The 20,605-nt window shown below is 39.8% G+C and overlaps 1 protein-coding gene across 2 annotated transcripts in view; it reads right to left on the bottom strand.

Moving 5' to 3' along the window:
* The window catches only part of si:ch211-239f4.1 (EVI5-like protein), a 65,325-nt gene that overhangs the window by 9,766 nt on the left and 34,954 nt on the right, over window positions 1–20,605 (bottom strand). Inside the window, exons 4-19 of one of the 2 annotated variants that reach the window (XM_017427745.3) lie at window positions 19,808–20,032; window positions 17,916–17,990; window positions 16,887–17,012; window positions 16,536–16,679; window positions 16,369–16,458; window positions 12,367–12,464; window positions 12,034–12,094; window positions 11,870–11,923; window positions 10,297–10,329; window positions 8,838–8,978; window positions 6,166–6,282; window positions 4,643–4,783; window positions 4,352–4,528; window positions 3,364–3,510; window positions 2,950–3,045; window positions 2,701–2,796 (exon numbers count right to left, since the gene is read on the bottom strand). In XM_017427745.3, coding sequence (XP_017283234.1) covers window positions 2,701–2,796; window positions 2,950–3,045; window positions 3,364–3,510; window positions 4,352–4,528; window positions 4,643–4,783; window positions 6,166–6,282; window positions 8,838–8,978; window positions 10,297–10,329; window positions 11,870–11,923; window positions 12,034–12,094; window positions 12,367–12,464; window positions 16,369–16,458; window positions 16,536–16,679; window positions 16,887–17,012; window positions 17,916–17,990; window positions 19,808–20,032 — 1,821 coding nt within the window. The remainder of the gene's footprint in view (window positions 1–2,700; window positions 2,797–2,949; window positions 3,046–3,363; window positions 3,511–4,351; window positions 4,529–4,642; window positions 4,784–6,165; window positions 6,283–8,837; window positions 8,979–10,296; window positions 10,330–11,869; window positions 11,924–12,033; window positions 12,095–12,366; window positions 12,465–16,368; window positions 16,459–16,535; window positions 16,680–16,886; window positions 17,013–17,915; window positions 17,991–19,807; window positions 20,033–20,605) is intronic. The other variant, XM_017427746.3, reaches the window with a different exon arrangement.

The following is a 20,605-nucleotide window of genomic DNA, read 5'->3' as shown; positions in this document are numbered from 1 at the left end:
TTGGAGGAAGAGAAGAAGAGCGAGGAGAGGAGCGGTAAAAGAGCAGGGCTGTGTCACTGCAACCCCCCTCCCTGTAGAGCACCAGCACTCCTTCCTAGTCACGCACAGTGACTCTCTGAATGAACAAACCCAGACTCGGTGCTGAGTGGGACGTTCGTGTCAAATCAGTGCTGGAAATTGCCTCCACGTCACAGAGTTGTCAAAAACATGCCAATTGGCAAAAAAGTATTTGGGTTTTTTTTTTCAACCCTGATGGCTGTGGTGCAGTTTTTCTCTTGAACCTGAGCTGGTATTTCGATTTAAAGTTCACTGTGAATCAAATGAAAAGAGCGCAGCTGGTGGGGAGAAGCAGTGGTCTGATGTGACAAGAAACAGTCAAACATGTTTGCATGTGTCGGGGTGGAAGTGGTGTCTGCTGTGAGGCTGCGTGGAGATGATGAGATTATTTGGAGGTGGTTAGCAAAGCTGTTTGCACAAGCTGTGCCTCTGTGTGTGCGCAAAAAAAACCTTGTGAAAGCCTTTTCACCCACTATTTTCTTTAACTTTTCTAAATTTCAAGCATGATACAAGCATTTTTAAATACTAGTAAAGTGCGATATGCAAAAACCAATAAAAAGAAAAAATCTTTGGTTCAGATTACTTAAAAATCTCTTAATGCAAATCTTATCTGTGATAAGGATCAGCAAAAAAATATTTAAAAAAAAAAAAGACTGAAAAAAAAAAAAAAAAAAACCTAAAGCTGCCTATAAAATAAATAAACAATAATAATTCTATCAGCTCGAACAAGTCTGGTCATTCTCCTCTGACCTCTGGCATCAACAAGGCATCTGCGCCCACAGAACTGCCACTCACTGGATATTTTCTCTTTTTCGGACCATTCTCTGTAAACCCTAAAGATGGTTGTGTGTGAAAATCCCCGTAGATCAGCAGTTTCTGAAATACTCAGACCAGCCCGTCTGGCACCAACAACCGTGCCACGTTCAAAGTCACTTAAATCACCTTTCTTCCCCATTCTGATGTTCGGTTTGAACTGCAGCAGATTGTCTTGGCCATAGCTACATGCCTAAATGCACTGAGTTGCTGCCATGTGATTGGCTGATTTGACATTTGCGTTAATGAGCAGTTGGACAGGTGTCCTTAATAAAATGGCCGGTGAGTGCAGTTGTCCTGTGACAGAGTCTCCACAGATTCACTTGAGCTGTGGATCTCCGCAGCTCCTCCAGAGGTACTGTGGGCTTCTTGGATTAATTCTCTTTGTCCGGCCTGTGCCGTACTCAGTTGATGACCTGAAGAGAGCTCCATGAGCTGTTCAAAGCTTGATATTGTTTCATAATCTAACACTCAACAACTTTATCTTTGACCTGGCTGGTGTGTTCCTTGATCTTCGTGATGCTGTTTGATGACTAATGTTCTGTAACAAACCTCTGAGGCTCACAGAACAGCTAGATTTATACTGAGATTAAATTACCCACAGGTGAACTCGTTTTACTAATTAGGGGACTTCTGGAAGTGGTTGGTTGCTCTGAATTTTAGTTTGGGGCATGAAAGTACAGGGGGCCGAATACACATGCATGCTACACTTTTGAGGGTTTTATTTGGAAAAAACATGTATCATTTTCTTTCCATTTCATAATTATGTGCTACTTTGTGTAGCTCTATCACATAAAATCAAATACTTTAAGTTTTGTGGTTTCAATGTAAAAAAAAATGTGGAAAGGTCCAAGAAGTATGAAACCATTTTCAAGGCACTGTAGATACACTGATATAGTTCTCTACATCTTTAAAGTTTAGGTGTAATTGTTTATTATAAATGAGAAGAAGCAATTACTATCAGTTTGACATTTATATGACATTTTCAAATATTTTAAGAAGACTAGGAAACAAAAGTATCCTTGATACTTTGTTCTTCATGTTGATGTACAAATCTGGCATACATTTCTTGGAGACAAGTTGTCTTGAGTATATCTTTTGCACGGTGTGAAAACTCGGGAGCAGAAATTTATTTGGCAATTATCTACATACTAAACAAGTGGTCCTGAGTGTTAGACCTGACATCCAAATGTCCCAATTGATGGTAAATGGAACAAATCATTCACAAAATTCACACCAAAACAATACAGAAGCATATTTACAAAAATAAATAGGAAACATATAAAGAATTAGAAGGGTACTGATAGTTTGAATTGTTTGCCTGATGAAGGTCTAGTTACCAAAACGTTGCAACTAGATTTCTGCTTCAGGTTTCAACAGTGTACAGGAGTTATTGTTTTCCTCCTTCAGATTCAGCTACTTTCCCCCTACATACCAGCTCTGAGTAATAAATGTGAAGTTATTTTGTTTTCTTGTGTTTTTAAAGTGACTCAGTTGTACGGGTAATTTCTCGAAAGTGTATGACACTTAACCACAAAGTGAAGTCATAAATCTTTAAAAATTACCTTTGACCTTCATCTTCTCTCTGTAAGAGGAACAGTAATTCATTTTATCCTTCATAGAACCCATAAGAATAAGTCTGAATGCTTAAAAAAATATATTTAAAAGTAATCTGAAAATAGTTAAAATCTTAGAAATATCCAAAAAAACAAAGATCTGATGAGCAGCTTTTATTTTGACATTCTATTCAGAGTGCGTTTTACTTCTTGTCCCTGTATAGAAATGTGGACTGAATATGTGTGTGTGTGTGTGATGAGATGAGTGTCCAACCTCGTTCTTGAGCTCGGCAATCTGGTCCCGGAGCTGGCTGATGTACTGTCTGGAGTCTGAGTGGTTCAGCTGACCCTGGATCAGCCCTTCCTCCTTCTAAACACACAGTTACATGCTGGAGTTTAGGTTGACGGACATTTGTATTAGTAAAATATTAACTGATTCATCCCTAAGATGCAAACATTGTCTGCAATACTTTAACTTTGCATACACGTACATATAAGCAAACACACACACTCATACACACACCTGTATCTCGAGTTCGGCGATCTTCTGCCTGAGCTCAGCCATGACAGCCATGGTGTCTGCTTCCCTCAGTCGCACCGCCATCACCTCCTCTTTACTCTACATGCATTATGGGAAAGAAAAGAGAGGACAAGGAATGGTTAAACACTGAACCACATCACTTACTGGATTTCTATAATGACGGTGGAGACGGATCAGAACTTGTCTCAGTCTGTCAATCAAGTTTAGTCCTCTATCTCTAGATCCACGCCTCCAGAATTCCTTTTGTCTATCTTTTGAGGACATGAATCCTAGAACATACCTTTTCAGCATCTAACTTCTGCCTGATTTTTCTCCCATTAAGTGAGTCTCTGGTTATTTTTGTTTCCATCCTGGTTTGACTGTCACATTGCATCAGAACAATCTGTCCGTCCACACCTTGCAGTCCGACTCCGCCTGCTTCCTTTTCATCTCGTTGAGCTGGGCCTGCACAGCTTTGTTCTGATTGGCCAACATCTGGATCCGATCCTGCAGGGCAGAGCGTTCCTGCTCGTGACGACCAATTAGTTTGCTGTGGATTTGGTTCTACAGTGAAGAAAAATCAAATAGAGATATGGTAAGAGTACAGCTTCAGCTGCATTAAAATTATATATATATTCTTACTTTGCTGGATTGTTTGACTTATTTCTTAAGGACATCACCTTCAAATACCAATACTGCTTAAGGTCCTCTTAGGCCTGCAGGAGACATGTGTCATGCTTTAGTCTTTGTATGCCAAGTTTTCAGCCAATACAGTGGTGTCTAATCCTGGTCTTCAAGTTCTGCAGAAGCTTGTTAATCACTCAGTCATTCAAATCAGGTGTGCCAAAGCAGGGAAACATCTAAAACATGCAGGACAGTGGCCCTCCACAACCAGGATTAGACACCACTGAGCTAATTGCTCTTTGGGGACTTCACTGACTTTGCATAAAAACAGTTTTCTGTCTATCAAACTGTGCTATCTTTGGCAGGTTTGTAGAAGCATTCAAAAAAATAGAAACAAGCTGTGGCTTTGTGACAGACTGCGATCAACAAAGTGTCTAAAGATCTCATTTTGTTTATGTGCAGACACATGACTAGTTCAATACCTTGAGTTTACTTGCTTTTTATGATTCAGTGAATCATTTTCTAAAAGGTGACTGAAAATTCTTCTGAAAACGCTAAGGTACTGAACATAATTGAAAATTTGGGGAAAAGCAGATGATATCCAAAGAAAAGAACCTTCAAAAGGGTAAGAACTTTTGTACATTACTTAATGCTGTTTGCTGTGTTACAAAAACAACAAAAAAGTTTGACCTAACATGATGTTATTTGGTCAGAACAAGTTGAACAAATTGGACAGAATTTGGGAACAGCGTCTCTGGCTGGCAGGGTGCAGAGGTCTGACCTGGCTCTCCAGCTGCACAGCTTTGAGTTTGACTTCTCGGAGCTCAGCCTGGGCCTGCGCCTCCCTCAGCCTGACTGTCATCAGTTTGTCCTGCAACTCGTTCAAAGCGTTCTTCTTCGGGGACTCCTTCCAGTGGCCTCCTCCGTTGCCTGTGCTGCTGCCACGGGACATATGATGCTGCAGGGACAAAGAACAAATGCATTGAACTCTCCTGCTGTCTCGCTGGTGAAACACGTGAATGTGTCTGCACAAATGGGTCATGCAGAGAAACAGCAGGTTTGTGTGTTTTACCTGCCAGCGTTGGTTGAGCTCCGTAACACTGTCCTGCATCTCTCTGAAGGAGCGCAGCGTCTCCAGTTCCCTCAGCTTCATCTGCTTCACCTCCTCCTGCAGCGCAGCCACATTGTTCTCATCTGGCAGGCAGCTGCTTCTCTGCATGTTCAGTTTAGCAGGATTAGCAAGGCAATCAGGCACAACAATGAATCTCTGGGGCTTTATGAGCAGGTCAGTCATTGACTGGCCTCAGTGATACACACAGAGAATATTGTTAGGTGAAGATAATTTCTGGACTTCAGACAAGCCAGTTCAGCACCTGGACTTTTTAACTACAAAGCCCTGCTGTTGTAATCGATGCAGTATTCAGTTTAGCATCGTCTTGTTGAAACATGCAAGGCCTTCCCTGAAGGCCTGTGAGTCCTTTGAGCATATATTGTTCTAAAACCTGTATATATTTTTCTGCATTGATGGTGCATTTCCAGATGTGTAAGCTGCCATGTCACAGTCACTCATGCACCCCCATACCATCAGAGAGATTGTGCACAGATAACAGGCTAGATGGTCCCATTTTAGAGCTTTAACCTGTATTTGTGGATGGCAAAGAGAACTGTGTTAACCGGCAGTGGTTTGTGGAAGTGTTCCTGAGCCCATATGGTGATGTGTCACCTGAGGGCCTGAAGATCACAAGCATCCAATAATGACTTTCAGCCCTGTCCTTTAATTCTGAAATTGTTCCTCTATTTTTAGATGCAATTTTTGAAGAATGATGAACCTCTGCCCATCTTTACCTCTGAGAAATTCAGCCTTTCTAAAATACTCTTTCTATACCAAGTCCTCTTACTGACCTGAAGCAAATTGACCTAATTAGATGCAAAATTCTCCGCCAGCTGTTTCTTATTTTTACCATTTACTTTTACAGCCTTTTGTTGCCCCTGTATCCACTTTTTTTGAAACGCATTGCTACCATAAAATTGAAAACTACCTTATATTTTTTAATGGAACAATTCCTTATTCAAAACATCTGATGTGTTTACCATGTTCAATTGTAAACAAAATATTAGTTTGTGAGATTTGCAAATCACTGCATTCTGTTTTTATTTCCATTTTACAGAATGTACCACCTTTGTCAGAATTGGGGTTGTTTTTGAAAAATTTATCAACCAGGATTGAGCCAAACTGAGAAGTCAGTTCAGTCAGGACTAAAGTGGTGGACAGATGCACTGTCAGACTGAGAAGCATTTTTTGCAGCAGCCACTGTGGTTACAAACCAGAAGTTTCTGAACACAAAGTAAACTATGCCGGACGCACACTTGCCTTTTCTAGCTCTCATTGTTCTCTGACATGAAAAACACTAAGAGGAGCTGGTATGTTCCATCAGCATATAAAGTAAGAACAAAAGAGTGAGAGCATCTGTAACATATTCACACACACACACACACACACACACACACACACACACACACACACTGCTTTCTTTCTTGCTCAGTGTTGACACGTTGCTCAGTGTAAAACAGTCAAATGCTGGTGTGTCAGCGCACCTTTTCCAAGTCGAGCACCTTGTCTTGCATTTCCTTCAGCGCTCCGAGCAGTTCGGCCTCACGCAGCCGGGACTGCTCCAGCTGGGTCTGCAGGTTGTTCACAAACTGCTCCGTGTACTGAAAACAAACAGCGCCGCGTCACACGTGCACACTCTACACCTCATTTTGGTGATCAGCTTTATTTAAAAGTTGGGCTGCTGGACTTTGACAACGTTTTGGTTTTACTTTGATATGCAGAACTAACTACTGGTATCAGGACCAGGGGTGCAGCTCAGCAAGTTTACCACAATGTTCTGGGTGTGAATTCTGCTACATTTCTTTCTGCTTCTTTTATTTTTCTCCCGAGAAAAGAAGAAGCATGTTCTATTGCACATCTTAGGCCATTTCTTTTTCTCAGAAAAACAAAATAGTTGTTAAGGTACAGTTATGCAACACATTAAGTTTAAATACTGGCTACAGCTAGCCAAAAGTTGTTGCAAATTTTTTAAACAAATAAAATGAGTGTCAGCTGACACCTGCTAAACATTCTGAGTCTGTGCCTTTAAAACACACTCATGCCGATGTTATCTTTTGTAAAGGTCTGTGTAAAGTTAGTAGCTAATCAGCATACACACACTCAAATCAACTTGTACTTTTGCCTCCTTTGAGTCAGAGCCGTGTCAAAAAATAGAAAGCCAAGGCAGATTTTCATGTCACCACATCGAGGCGAAACTACAAAGTTGAGAGTATGAAAGCAGCAGAAAAGCAGAGCAGAGTGGAAAAATACTTTCCTACGAGGCAAAATATAAAAGCATCAAATTGGGCAAGTACATAGCGTGCATGAAAGATTCTCGCTTTGTCATTTTGGTATTTTCGTTTTTTTGTTAATGGAGATGACTGAGTGTGTGGAGGTGTGTGAACCCTGCGAGGAGAAGGGTGCCAGCAATCTGAGCTGGAATAAAACACTGAGGTCACAATGACATCATTTAGAGTGAAATCACTGACTGCGTGTGTGTGTTTTATTTTTTATAATAAAATACTCATCAATGTAGCTCTGTTTAGCTTGGCTGAATGCTTGTTCTTTACACCATCTTCTTATACATCTGCTGAGGTTATACTGAAAACCAGTGGTTAACAACAAGATCACACGGCTTTGCTTGGTGACAGATGTAGAGACAAGGGCATGCTCAAACTAATGTGTTGAAATGTCAGTAATGGATGTAAAAGAAACTAAAAGTCACATTTTGGATCAAAAACACTGTTTGTCTGAAAGCAAAATATGTTGTTTTTTCTTTAAATTGTCTGTTTGGATCCCAGGAATGTTGTTATGTGAATGCTTTAGGCCAGGGTCATTTTCAGGGGACAATTCTGACACATGGTTTTAGTTTAATTATTACAATGTTTTAAAAATTAGTTCTGAATGAACAGCTATTACGGTGTAAAACCCAAAGTAATTACTTCATTGATTAAGAAGTAATATATTTTACAGCTGTTGGTGCTTGAGGTGGAACTTTAGACTTCATGATTTATTGTTGTGAACCTTTAATGACACTTTTAGCCAGCATTTCACTGGGCTGCGACTGCTGGAGACTAACTGGGGAGTTTAGATAAATAAATAAATAAAAATCTAACAAAATCTGCAAGTTTTCTGTTGCAGTCTTACTGGTTTCTTAGTGTTAACCAGGGAGCTGTGAGACCGTGTTTCGTGCTGCCAAGTTTTGAAAATCACAGCCTATTTTCATGTGCATGACTCGCAAAACTATTCTAAGCGATGCACAGTATTTCGTTGCCCACCTCTGCCCACACGGTAGCCACCTTGGCTCACCTCCTGTCATTACCTAAACACTTTTAGGCCATATTTAGTCCAAATTTTGTCTAGACGTCTGTTCAATCCAAACAGTTCACATGGGGTTTCACACACCTGCATAGGAGTTCTGGCCTAAATAGATGTCAACATAAGAGCAGCATAAAGAGACTACTGCTCACTTTTATGAACTTGTGGAACCTTTATATGGCTATCAGTTTAGTATTACACAGTTATTTATGTCAAATTATTTTAGTTTCAGGCTCAAATAGCAGCAACAGCTGCTAGCTGTAGCTGCCAGAATAACTGAGCAAATCAGAACTGTCAAGGTTTATAAAACACCGGTCATGTGAACTGATCGGAATTTTTTTGAGACTGAAGTTGTTTTAAGATGGCAGCAATCCACTTTGGTCTTGGCCTCGCCCAGACTAGATGTTTCCTCAACAAATTGGTCAGAGTTTATCTCCATTTCTCTAAACTGAGGTCCTTCAAAGAGCCATCTACAACAGATAAGATACTGCTTCTTACCTTTCCACAGAACCCCACTTAAAAAGATCTGAACTATTCCTTTAATGTCTGTGAATGCTCCGTTTTAAGTAATTTGTACACGTGTGCAGAATTTTGTTTCAGAAATGCAAATCACAAGATCTGAAAAAGAAAAGCAGAAGCTGACTCCAACCATTTGGTCAACGCCATTCCACTATTTTCAAGCTTTAAGGTGTTCAGTAAGTTTGAGAAAAGTGTGAAAGTACATTCATTTTGTAACATAAGCATACTTTCTTGTAAGTACAGTTGTGATGGTAGGACTAGTTGGCTTTTCACAAACACTAAGAGAAGGTGGTTGATCTACCTAACGTAGCCACATGTGTTTGTTTCCTGAGTCCTTTACCCTCTGCTGCTGCAGCTCTCTGATGGTATCCTGGGCCTTCTCCAGGCTCTCACTGGCTGCGTTGTACTGCTGCCTCACCACTGCCAGCTCCCGCTTGATCACATAGTTCTCCTCTGCTTCTTGTGCTCTCGTCACCTGACCCTGCATTGATGAGGCAGAGCAGCACCGATGTTAAGGTCACTCCTGGAGTTTCAACTTTGAAAACTTCAAAATAAATAAATAAATATGAGGGTTACATAACAAAGGAAATGGGGAACACATGGGGGGGGGGCTTTTTTTTGGTTAAACACCAGATGCTTTAATGTTTTAAAAAGGAACATAAAAAGAGGGTTACATTGTTTTTTTATTGCACACACGTCAGTCAAAAGAAATCAACACCACTCAAATCTAGTTTAAGCAGCCGTAGAACCAGGAGGCTAAACTTTGCTCAAAAAGTGAAAACAAGAATGTTTTACAAATCAAACAAGCAAAATACATAACTTAGCTTCAGATGTGCGTTCTTTTTACAATTTATTCTGATGCCTTTGGGCAGAGCCTTAGTGTCTGTTTCCTTAGTCTCATGATCCAGTGGATGGACTTAATGAACTTATTAGGAAATAATTATTATATAGATCTACAACTGATCGAACTTTGGAGCCACTCAAGATGGTCGCCACAGCCAGTTCACATTAGAAAACACAAAAAATGGCTATGGTTCAGTTAAGTTTACAGATATTGAGCTAAAGTTTGGAGTGGTAGTAACAGAGAAATGCACAAGTTCTTTGTTCTTTGAGCATCAACGTTTGAAGTCAAGCTTGTTTGTTATATATATATAAATATCATAAAGACATACATCTACTTTTGGAGTCAATCAACACTTAATCTTGCCACAGATAAACATCATTCGAAAAAAATCTCCACATCAGTCAGTTTTCTAGATACTGAACTAAATTTGAAGGTGGCAGTAGCTGAGAGTCATTCACAACACATGCTCTGAGCTTGACATCATGCCATATGACATAAGATTGCGTATAATATTTTTTTCAAGGTTTGATCAAAACAGCAACAACACCGTCATATTTCATCATAAGATGATCTTTGTCTAAATCTCTGGCATGAAAGGTGGCAGGCGATATGAATTTCTTCATGTTAGATCTTTAATTAGCTACTAAATCACAAATATGACTGATGTAGGTCTAGTCAAATAGCAAATAGCACTTCCTAAATTTATTGCATATCTTGATAAACTGAAGGTATCTAAAATAAAAAAATAGCAGTAATATTAACAAAAAAATGAACATGCCACATGCAGGGATTGTCAATAATAATTCCTAACAACACTACATGCATTCAGGGATAAGACTGAAAATTTACGGAACATAAAACTCATTCATGCGGTTTAGTGAAGTTTGTGGGAAGGGTGGTGAGAGTCGGACAGAGGTTAGCAACATCTGTGTGAAAATGGTTCCCAGTACCCTACCTGTATCAGTCTGTCTGCCAGAGCAGCACTCTCCTACAGCGCCACCAAAGAGGGGAAAAGGAGGATGAACCAAGTGAAGAAGAGAGGGGGGAGAAAACCCCAGAGACACCGGAGAGGACAAACCACGAGAGAACCCAGGAGGACATTTAAGGGAAATAAAGAGAAGACAGAGTAGAAGACAAGTTGAGGAAACAAATGTAGAGAAGTGAAGAAATGTTTGTGAGAAAAGACTCGGCAGTAAGGTCATTCTGAGAAAAGATATTTCACAGAAGAAAACACACACACACACACACACTCACAAGAACAGACATTAGAAAACCAACACTAAATAAAGCTCACAACTCAGAGTTACAGTGATGAACAAGAACATTTCTGAAGAAAATTTGAAGGAGGCCAATGCAGCTACTACCCAAAATCCCAACATTCATTAACTTTCTTCTACAAATAGTCATGTGGGACCGACTTCTGTAATAACCTAATCTGACGGTTTGATGTAGAAACTGGATAAGAAGTGTAAAGAGAACCAAGATGAAAAGGAATGTTAAAGCTGCTGCAGTTGCTCATTAGGGTCACCATGGTAACTACACACCTGTGTTCACCACTCCCTGACAGCACTCTTAGAACAACAGGCAGACAGAAACAGACAGTAGAAAGTAAGCCTCAAGAGTCAGTGTGTGATGACTATGAGCCGTGTTGAAAAAATCCCTGAACTGTACGCAGCAGAAACATCTGATGGTCACGTGTCAATCTTTATGTGTTTACAGTGTTTTATGTAGGAATTATGACAAGTAAAAAAAAATAAAATTAAAATTAAAAAATTTAGACACCTCAAAAGTAAGTGTGTGACATCATTGTGCTCAAAGTTGAACTTTTCATGGTAAAAACCTTAAAATTAATTCAATTTAAGCTATGATTGTGGAAAAAATAGGAGTGTAACGATACATATGTTCGTATTGTGACAGCTCTGGACAGATGTTTTGGACAGGTGCAGTGAACTGTCAACTAAAATGCCAGTTACAGGTGATCACTGCACCCAGAGCGGACGCACAATTTAATTAACTGCATTTTGCTAACAGTAACAAACCGTGACCTTCATGCCACGGTACATATTGAACTGTCACTTAGGTGTACTGTATCTGTGACCCGTTTAACTGTGAATGATGTTTCTACTGTGGAGGATGTCTGAGCTGTAGCGCTTCAAAGAGGGCGGGGTTTTCTCACTTGTTCAACTACAGTTCCATTGTATATGTGAAGTGTTTTTTATTTTTTGTGAGTTCTGTCTACACGGTACAATGTTCTGCTACCAAATGTCAAAGCATGCTATTTCCTGACCTAGCTGCATGTTTTTATATATCTTTTTTGTAAAGGTTTTTTTCTAACGCTATGGGAGTAGTCGCAAACCAAAAACCATAACGGAAACAAAAGAATAATGGTGGAATAATAATGTGGGGGCTTCGGTGCTGTTTCTTTGCATCTTTAACACGACTTCTTGCCCAGCTTGATCTGGTTGTTCTGTCTCACGGATGCTGGTGATTTAAATGAACATTTTGAAGACATAAACATGTTTTCTCACCTTCTCCAGAGTTTCAATCCTCTGCTTTAGCAGCCTGTTTTCTGTGCGTAACCTCTGAACAAAGAAAAGGAAAGCAATGTACTCAGCAGTTATTAAACGAAAAGGTTTTCAATCGTAACAACACCTCAAGCATAAATGTATAAAACACACACACACACACACACCTTTATCTCAATTTGTTCCTCCATTTCTTTGTTTTTGATCATGGTGTATTCCTTCTCAAGTCTAGATAAGAAAATAACAGTAAAATATTACACAATTTTCCTCAGCATGTAAAGAATTGTTAAGAAAACGACTAAATTCATCGCACTATTGCTTTGATTAATTCACTGGGTTTTTATTTAAATGAAGTTTGTTAAAAAGGAAACATCGGTGACAGGAAAGTAATTTCTCTCTAACAAAGACACATCGCTCAGCATTAGATGCGAGTGTTTTAGTTTTGCAAAAACCCCAAATGTTACATAAAAGCCATTTAGCCGAGTAATGAGCATTCTTACTTCTTCATCCTCTTGGGGTTGTATTTGACCTGGTAGGCTCGGAGAATCAGCTTGTCTGGGCAGCTGTCAAACTGGTGAGGGATCACCTTCTGGAAATGCTGGCAGACCCACAGAGAAACACATGAAGCAAAGGTACTGAATAATATCTGATAAGGAAGCAGGCAGGAACATATTAGACCAAAGAAGAACAGCGGTACGTCTACTGTGGAAAGTCACTATTTCCTGCATTTTTTGGACTAAAACTCAGAGAGAATTTTGTTTATAAAAAAGGCAACATAACCTTTATTCTGACATAGTAAAAATGTTTACATCACACATAATATGATGTTTTATGTATGTTTAATGTTAGGTATGGATGGATTACTGATTTCAAGGTATACCACGGTGTCAAAACCACAGAGGTTTTCTAATATACTGTTCCTAGGATTTAAATGCCTTTAAAACAAGAAAACAGACACAGGGTGTATCGTTCGCCCCACCCCTACATTACAAGACCTGTAGCTCTGAGCTGTCATTCAGCTGTGTGCAGTAGCCGAGGGAGGAATTCCCCTAAACCTTTATGCTCATATATTTAAAAAAATTAAAAAATTGTTGTTTGGTTGAACATTTCATCTGGCGGATAACACAGTCAGTGGTGGCTCATCTATTAGAAAAATGACACCCATCTTTCTTTTCACACTGTTCTGAAACAATGTTTGCAACAAACTACATAACTTAGTATGTTAGCATGTAAAATATATAGAGCCTAACGCTGCAGGCTCGCCAAGTAGGCCAATAACCAGCTACTTTTTACCATCTGCTTGTCATGGTCTTTGTGTTATGTTATAAAGAGTAAAAATTAGGTAATATTCTGTGCAAAAGGTGCAATTACTTTAGAATTATAAATAAATTGTGAGTATCTTGTGGAGCTGATAAAAGAAGACAACAGTTTTTCCTTCTTATTTCTCTTAAAGGTAAACACACCTTGTTTCTGGTACAAAAATCAGACAAACATGAAACAGTCTTTTAAAGGGGAAACTTCAGCACATATGTATGTGACAAACTGTCTATGGAGTCATGTCCAACACAATCTGTTTAAAAAAAAAATCAGTTTTAAAACAGCCGTCTGAGTCTCTGGTGATGAATTTAAAAATAAATCTCAATATTTGTGAAAAAATGAAATATTCAGCCATGATCTTAAAAATCTTTGTAAATAAAAATGCTCATCACAAATCGATTTAAAATCTGTTCTGAGTTTTAAAAAAAGTTGAGACTTATTTTAAACGGAGTGACTGTCAACATGTTCACTGTGAGGACTCCAGTGTTTTGCTCTGTCCTTTTTCCACTGACCACCTTTGCAGCTCCTGAGTGGCAGGCGGAGCTAATAAGAATCAGCTGATAAACTCCACCTGTATTTAAGGCTGAACCAGAACTCTTCACTGGACCATCAAGTGCCAATGTTTTATGACCTCTGTGGCTACTTCGGATCTGGATAAGGTTTCATCTCTGGGACTCTGCAATAAGGCCTGAATTTGGCTCAGCCTTCCTCCACGAAATGTCTGGTCTGCCACTCTCCAACCAGACCATTTACCTCTACCAAAAGCTACCATCATCTCCTGGTCCTGGAATCCTCTCTTCCTTCCTCTGAACTACAAATGAACAACATCACAATAAGCGGGACTCATCTACAACATATATTTCTAAGTTAAGAATTATTTACTCACCAGACAATTCCTCCGCAGATCGTCCCCATCCTGTTATTCTCCCACCAAGAAAAATAAACTACTTCCCTATTACCATCCTGTCTGTGATTTTTATCTGTTCTTGATGACTCAACTCTGGTAAATTAATTGTTATCAAAATGACAGAACGGTCCAGCCACGACTCAAAAAACAAGACTTAAATAACAAGATAAAATCCATCAAACCCTACTCACACAGATCAAAAAAATAGACGCCATAAGACTGCGCTTCAAAGGATAATCAAACACCAACAGGCAGCTACATCCAACATGGAAGAACTGGGTAATAAATGTAAGTCTTACTTCCTCAGTTCCAAGACCCTATGACGACTCCACCTCCCACGCCCGTTACCACAGTGAACCCAACTACTGTCTGTGAACTTGCAAGCCCTCCACCTGAAGTGTTGGATGGAGATCCAACCCAAGGTGGAGGTTTCATTTGACAATGCTCCCTAGCATTTAATCAAGCTCCACTCACCTATGCCTCTGATTGTTCTAAGATCTCTTTCCTGGTTGGTGCTCTCACTGACAGAGCACTTTGTTAGTCCGAAGCATTCTTAAATTTAGATCTTATTGATTGTTAAACTATATATTTTCCAGTCTTCCAGACTCTCCCTGAAAAATCTGATTTACCCTTACTAGCATTGCCATTGCTACCATGATCTTGCCACAGTTTTCAGCAAACAGAGGGCCCTTTTCTTACCACCTCACTACCCTCTGATTTTTCTAAATATCTTTTCCATGGTGCTCCTCTCCTTTCTAGCTGGCAATGCAAACTCTTGGGTCCAGAAAGAGTATATTAAACAATCTCTGGCATCTGAAATTATCCGTCCAACCACATCTTGAATTACATCAGGTTTCTTTTTTGTAGAGAAGAAGGATAAAACCCTCTGGCCACACATTGATTATCAAGGCTTAAACCAAATTACCATTCAAAATAAATATTTGTTATCCCTTATGGATTCAGTATTTGAACATCTTCACTCTGCAAACATCTTCACAAAACTGGATTTAAGGAGCACATGGTGTTTGCTGAGGATCAACAAGGGTAATGAGTGGAAGATGGCATTTAAACCTTTGGGACATCAGTTTGTCTAACTTCTACTTATCATCCACAGTCAAATAGCCAAACAGAGAGATGCAATCAGGAGCAGGAGGCTGCCCTCAGATGTCTGGTTGAAGACAACCATTCCAAATGGGATACATACCTAATATGGATTGAGCATGCTCACAATTCACTAACCTCTTCAGCAACAGGTTTTCCCCCTTTGAAGCGTCCCTTGGCTACACTCCACCATTATTTCTCAGCCAGGAAAGAGAAGTAATGGTGCTATCTGTTCAACACCATCTTTGACACTGCAGAAGTATCTGGCGCCAGGCTAAAGATGCACTACTCTGCACAGCTGAAGAGAACAAGAAGTTTGCCATCGCTCACAAGCACATCAGTAACAAGTGGGACAGAAGGTTTGGCTCTCTACCCGTGATATTGCACTCAAAGACACCCCCAGAAAGTTGGCTTTCAGGTTCAATGGTCCTTTTCCTATAGACAGCAACATAAACACCTCTGCTGTCACACTCAGACTGCCCATGTCCATGAGCATTCATCCGACATACCATGTTTCACAAGTTAAACCAGTAATTCAGAGCCCACTAATAATAATAGTATTTGCATTTTTGTTTATTAGAAAAAGCACATAAATCATGTTTTTAAATTTTTGTTTTAATCCTGTAATTTTTGCTTACAGCTATCATATTGTCAGAATAATAGACCTATCCATGTTTATTGTTTAATTTATTATTCTGAGTTAAGAATGAGTATTAAATTAAAGCATAAATGGGGGATTAAAAACACACATTTAAAGATTTTACTACTTTTCCTTAAGTTTTGTCTCCAAATAAATAATAAACATTATCAATAATAAATATGGTCTACATCCCTTAATCATATTTTAATGAGGAGTCAGAGCTTGTTTTCTTTTGCATCACTGATCTCTAAATTACGGAAGACGATGAAAACTTTGATTTAAAACAAAAAACCACACAACCTTAAATATCAAAAACCTGTAAGTGTTTTGTTAAGTAAATACTACTAACAGCACAGCATGCTGAATGTGTTCAAATGTGTGTCGCTGGATTTTTTAAAACAAATTAGATCTTAACTTTGTTGTTCAGGAAGTTTGCGAGCAGAGGGGAAATTAGGATGTAGGGTGTTTTATCTTGTGGCTTAATCTGTAGATGAAAGGGTTTTCTCTAGAAAGTGGTTCACAGCTGCAGCTGCTTACCTGTGACATTCCCTCCATGTCGAGCTGAATGAGGTCAGTCTGGTTGTACTGCAAGATGGCCAGGCCCACACGGAAGATAATCTCCAGACCCTGGGGAAAGGTTTAACATATTATGTGTGCTTTGTGGTAAATCAAAACATGTGACGAATTCAGGAAATGTGTCCTACCTCATACATGAATATATCAAAGATGCGTGTGGCAACAGGTAGAGGGAGGAAGGTGAGGAAAAGGGTGAGGAACCAGGACGAGGCGTACATGGATGTGTGGAAACTCTGGGAGCGGAAATGGACGTTCAGCTCTGGAAGCTGCTCCTGAGGTGACAAACAGCAAAACTTAGAGCATCAAAAACTAAAAAACAGGCCCAAAAGGAGTAGCAGAAAGGGAAGTGATGTGTTAAAGATGTATTAACATTTTGCTGCACCCCAGTGGAGAAGTATTGTAATACAGCTGAAGTTTGTTGAAGAACTCTTGTGCTCTTTTATTTATTTATTTATTTATTTATTTATTTATTTATTTACCTGTAGCAGATATTCAAACTGGTAGATGCAGAGGCCGAGCTCTGCCATGCTGGGTTTGAACAGTTCCCTTAGACGGTACTCCTGCATGAGACGCACAAAAACACAAAACGCCTCCTCCTCTGGCATCTGGGTGGAGGCAAGAGGAATGAGTTGTATCTCATTAGTTGTATCTCAAATGCTGCTCATGCTTAACTGTTCATAATGAAACAACTCCATCCATCCATCCATCCATCCATCCATCCATCCATCCTCTTTACCCATTTGAGACAACTTATGCCCCTTTTACACGGACCCTAATGGTCCCGGCTCCACTCTACTCCGCTCGCTTTGTGACCGTTTACATCTGCATTTTTTCGCACTTGGTCCCTGCTTCTTTGGTCCCTGCTTCGGAGTAGGGCCAGCCGGGTCGGTCCTGCTTCGTGGGCGGCGCAAGCTTCGCTCCTGTTCACTCATTGGTCGTGGGTGTGACCAGATGCAACCATAAAGAGCGAACGGTAGGAATATAAACAACAGCCTTAGCTTACCCTGTAACGTTTAGCCGTCTGTCCCCCAGCTGAAGGCGCTGTAAAGCCTGAAATCTCCGGCAGATAACAGCTGTCCTACTCCGCGCAACAATCGCGGCATCCAGAGCATTTCTTCCACTGCGCCTCTCTTCCTGAAGTCTCAGGAGAATCCCCATAAGTTTAAAAAACAGCAACAACACAGGACCAACTTTTTCCATAGCTCTTCCATTGTTTACACAACTTGCGCTAAGTTTCTGTAGCGCCCTCCCCCCCTCCGCGCCGCGGCCCCGCCCCCCGCAACACGAGGAGGCGTTCCTCTGCTACCGACCAAACTGGCCGGTGTGCACGCCATGCATTCTGTATCGAGCCGAGCCGAGTAGAGTGGAGTAGAGCCGGACTTCTGAATTAGGGTCCGTGTAAAGGCATTAGTGACACTGAGACTGACTTACTGCTCTGAGGCTGAGGACAAAACAAGGCTCATCAGTATGAAAGTCAGTTTTCCCAAAATAAAGCATTTGATCAATACCTGCATTAGAAGAAGGCCAACGATGAATGCACTGCCTTGGCAGTAGCCCACCTCTCGATCCACCAGAGAGTACGCCTGGAAAACACACACACATAGGTTTGGTGTGTTGTGTGTTTGTAGGGAAACAACAGCTGCAATCCTGACTGAACATTCACAATGTGGAAAATAGGCTGAAGAAGTGAGCAGACAATCCTTCATTTCCTGAGCGGCTCCTGCAAACAGTCAACAAGCTGGTTTCCATGACAGTTAACAGAGCAAAATTAAATGAAGAACAGAAGATATTGAAAATCACATTATTTTAGTTCAAAGAAAAATGAACAGTTTCAAAATGAAATGAGCTGTTTTTACAGTTTTTTTAATTTTTTTTCATTTTTGTCTCATTTTATTCTGATCCTGTCACCATTAACTAGCTTTGATTTTGAGCTGTGTATGTTCACAGGGGATACGTTCAAAATGTCAAGTACTGCTGCCTTCAATGAGTACAACATAAAGAAACATTGTAAAACTAAGGATGCTAACTATGCTACAGAAAGAGTTCCGAAAGTGTTTACCAGTGTAGCTTCCTAAAAACCTCCACATCAGAAACAAAAATGTGTTACGTGCTGTAATAGAAAGCAAATCAGAGCAATCAGAGTAATATGGCCCTCTGAAAAATAAAACCATTGTCCATCCTTGAGCTAAACAAATAAATATTACAAAAAGGAAACACTCTAAAATTACTGTATCCACATGACAGATATTGTGACTAAGGCTGCACAAAAGCAAATTTATCATCATCTGAATATCAGTGAGTGCGATCAGTATCACAAAGGACTGCTTGAACTACAATAAATCACACACTATTATATCCAAAGCACCTTACATTCATGTTCTGCTGCTAATAATACATTTGGTTAATCCAACAAGCTCTCACTGGCCTTGATGCCTAGACCTGTTTAGAAGAGAAGGTGAGGAGTGAAGAAAAGATGGGTTTATTGCAACTGATATTATCATCGCAATATTAAACAATAATATCGCACATTACAAGTTTTACTAATATTGTGCAGCCCTAATTGTCACAATCATCACAATAAATGACTAATAATAATAATAATAAAAAAGAATCCATTCATCAAACACATTTTGTTGGTTGTTTATAATGTCAATCCCTGGTACAGGAAGCCATTTGTGCTTTGGGAGAACTTCATGGAGATGCAGGCTGTAGTCAGTTTAATGAGCAATGACTGCTGATAGGCCAAATAGACCAGATATATTTGATTTGTGCAGCTCAAATTTAAACAAGAGCCTCACAAATCTTTTTATCTCATGTGCATAGCAACACAGCATCAACACAGTAACAAACAAACAAAAACCAGCTAATTGATGCATGAAGTTCTTTCTGTATAAAATGAGCTGCAGCCTCATTTTCATCAGTAACACTGGTGCAGCAGGGTGTAAAAAAATGTTTACAACGTGTAAAAATAAAATACGAGGTGACTACATGTGCATTTTTTATTAGGAACTCTGCACTAATATTTATTTGACTAAACAACAATAAACTTAGATGTACAAAACTTAAACTAGAATCACCACTTGATAGTTTTGTGTCAAGTTGCTGTTTTCTACTATTTTACTACAAGTGACCTGTAACTTTTTGGGTTAAAAAAATAGTTACCATGTTATAGCACTACTTTAATGTTTTTACATCTTGTCACACTTATTAATGAAACACACTATTCCTAAAATTGTGCCTTGTGATGCTATAATTTCCTCTGACCTCCAGAAATCCCTTTAAAGCACTCCTGAAAAATCACTTTTAAAAGGATAAAACAAACTGACAACATGAGGACAGGTGTTGTCAGAACAGAGACTTAAAGACCTCACTCCTTCTTCTGAGGCTCGACAGTGCTCACCTTCATGACATTGAAGAGGACCTCCTGCCCCAGGCTGTCCTGGCCTTTGAAGAACTCGTGCTCGGGGTAAGTGCGAGCGATGTCTCTGCGGATGAGCTTCTCGCAGGGGGAGGACATCTTCAGCAGCTCGGAGTACTGGTTCTTCACTGGCATGTCGGTGGCGTTGCCCAGCAGCTGCCAGACGATGGCACGGAAGTGATGAGGGATGCCCTTCCTGATCAGCTCCTGAAGGACAGAGACATTTAAGATCAATTCATCTCTGTGTTTGAGATGTAACCCTAAAGAAATATGATTCAGGAAATGCAATCAGTGTACTGTGATGTAGGGCTGCAACTAAGGATAATTTCAATAATCGATTAATCAGGCAATTATTTTCTCGATTAATATGTCGTCTTGGACCCCCCCCCACCCTTTGGAATTGCATAGATTACTGAACAAAAACATGTAGCTGCCTGTATAGTTAGTTGTGATAAAGAAATAAAATTAAGAGAAATGTCAAATAACCTTAGTAAAAAAAACTAAACATCAACAAAAATATAAAAAATGTATACTATATCCATAAAAATAAATGTGGATGCTACTTTTTAAAAAAGTGCAAAACAGAGGCATTTTGTTGTTTAAAGGCCCTGAGCCTTTCACATTAACATTTGTGTTGAGAACAAGTAAAGCTTCAATCATGGAACCATGACACATGGTGCACACACTAGGAGATGCACTCAATCACTCCCTTTCTTTAGGAACTTTGCATTGCAATGTAAAAATGTTAGCATGTCAACATGTTCCTGGCTAAGGCTGGCT

Source organism: Kryptolebias marmoratus, linkage group LG3, assembly GCF_001649575.2.
Source record: "Kryptolebias marmoratus isolate JLee-2015 linkage group LG3, ASM164957v2, whole genome shotgun sequence".
Classification (NCBI taxonomy): Eukaryota; Metazoa; Chordata; class Actinopteri; order Cyprinodontiformes; family Rivulidae; genus Kryptolebias; species Kryptolebias marmoratus.
The sequence above is the reverse complement of the archived record's forward strand: the minus strand, read 5'-3'. Positions and strand labels throughout refer to the sequence as shown.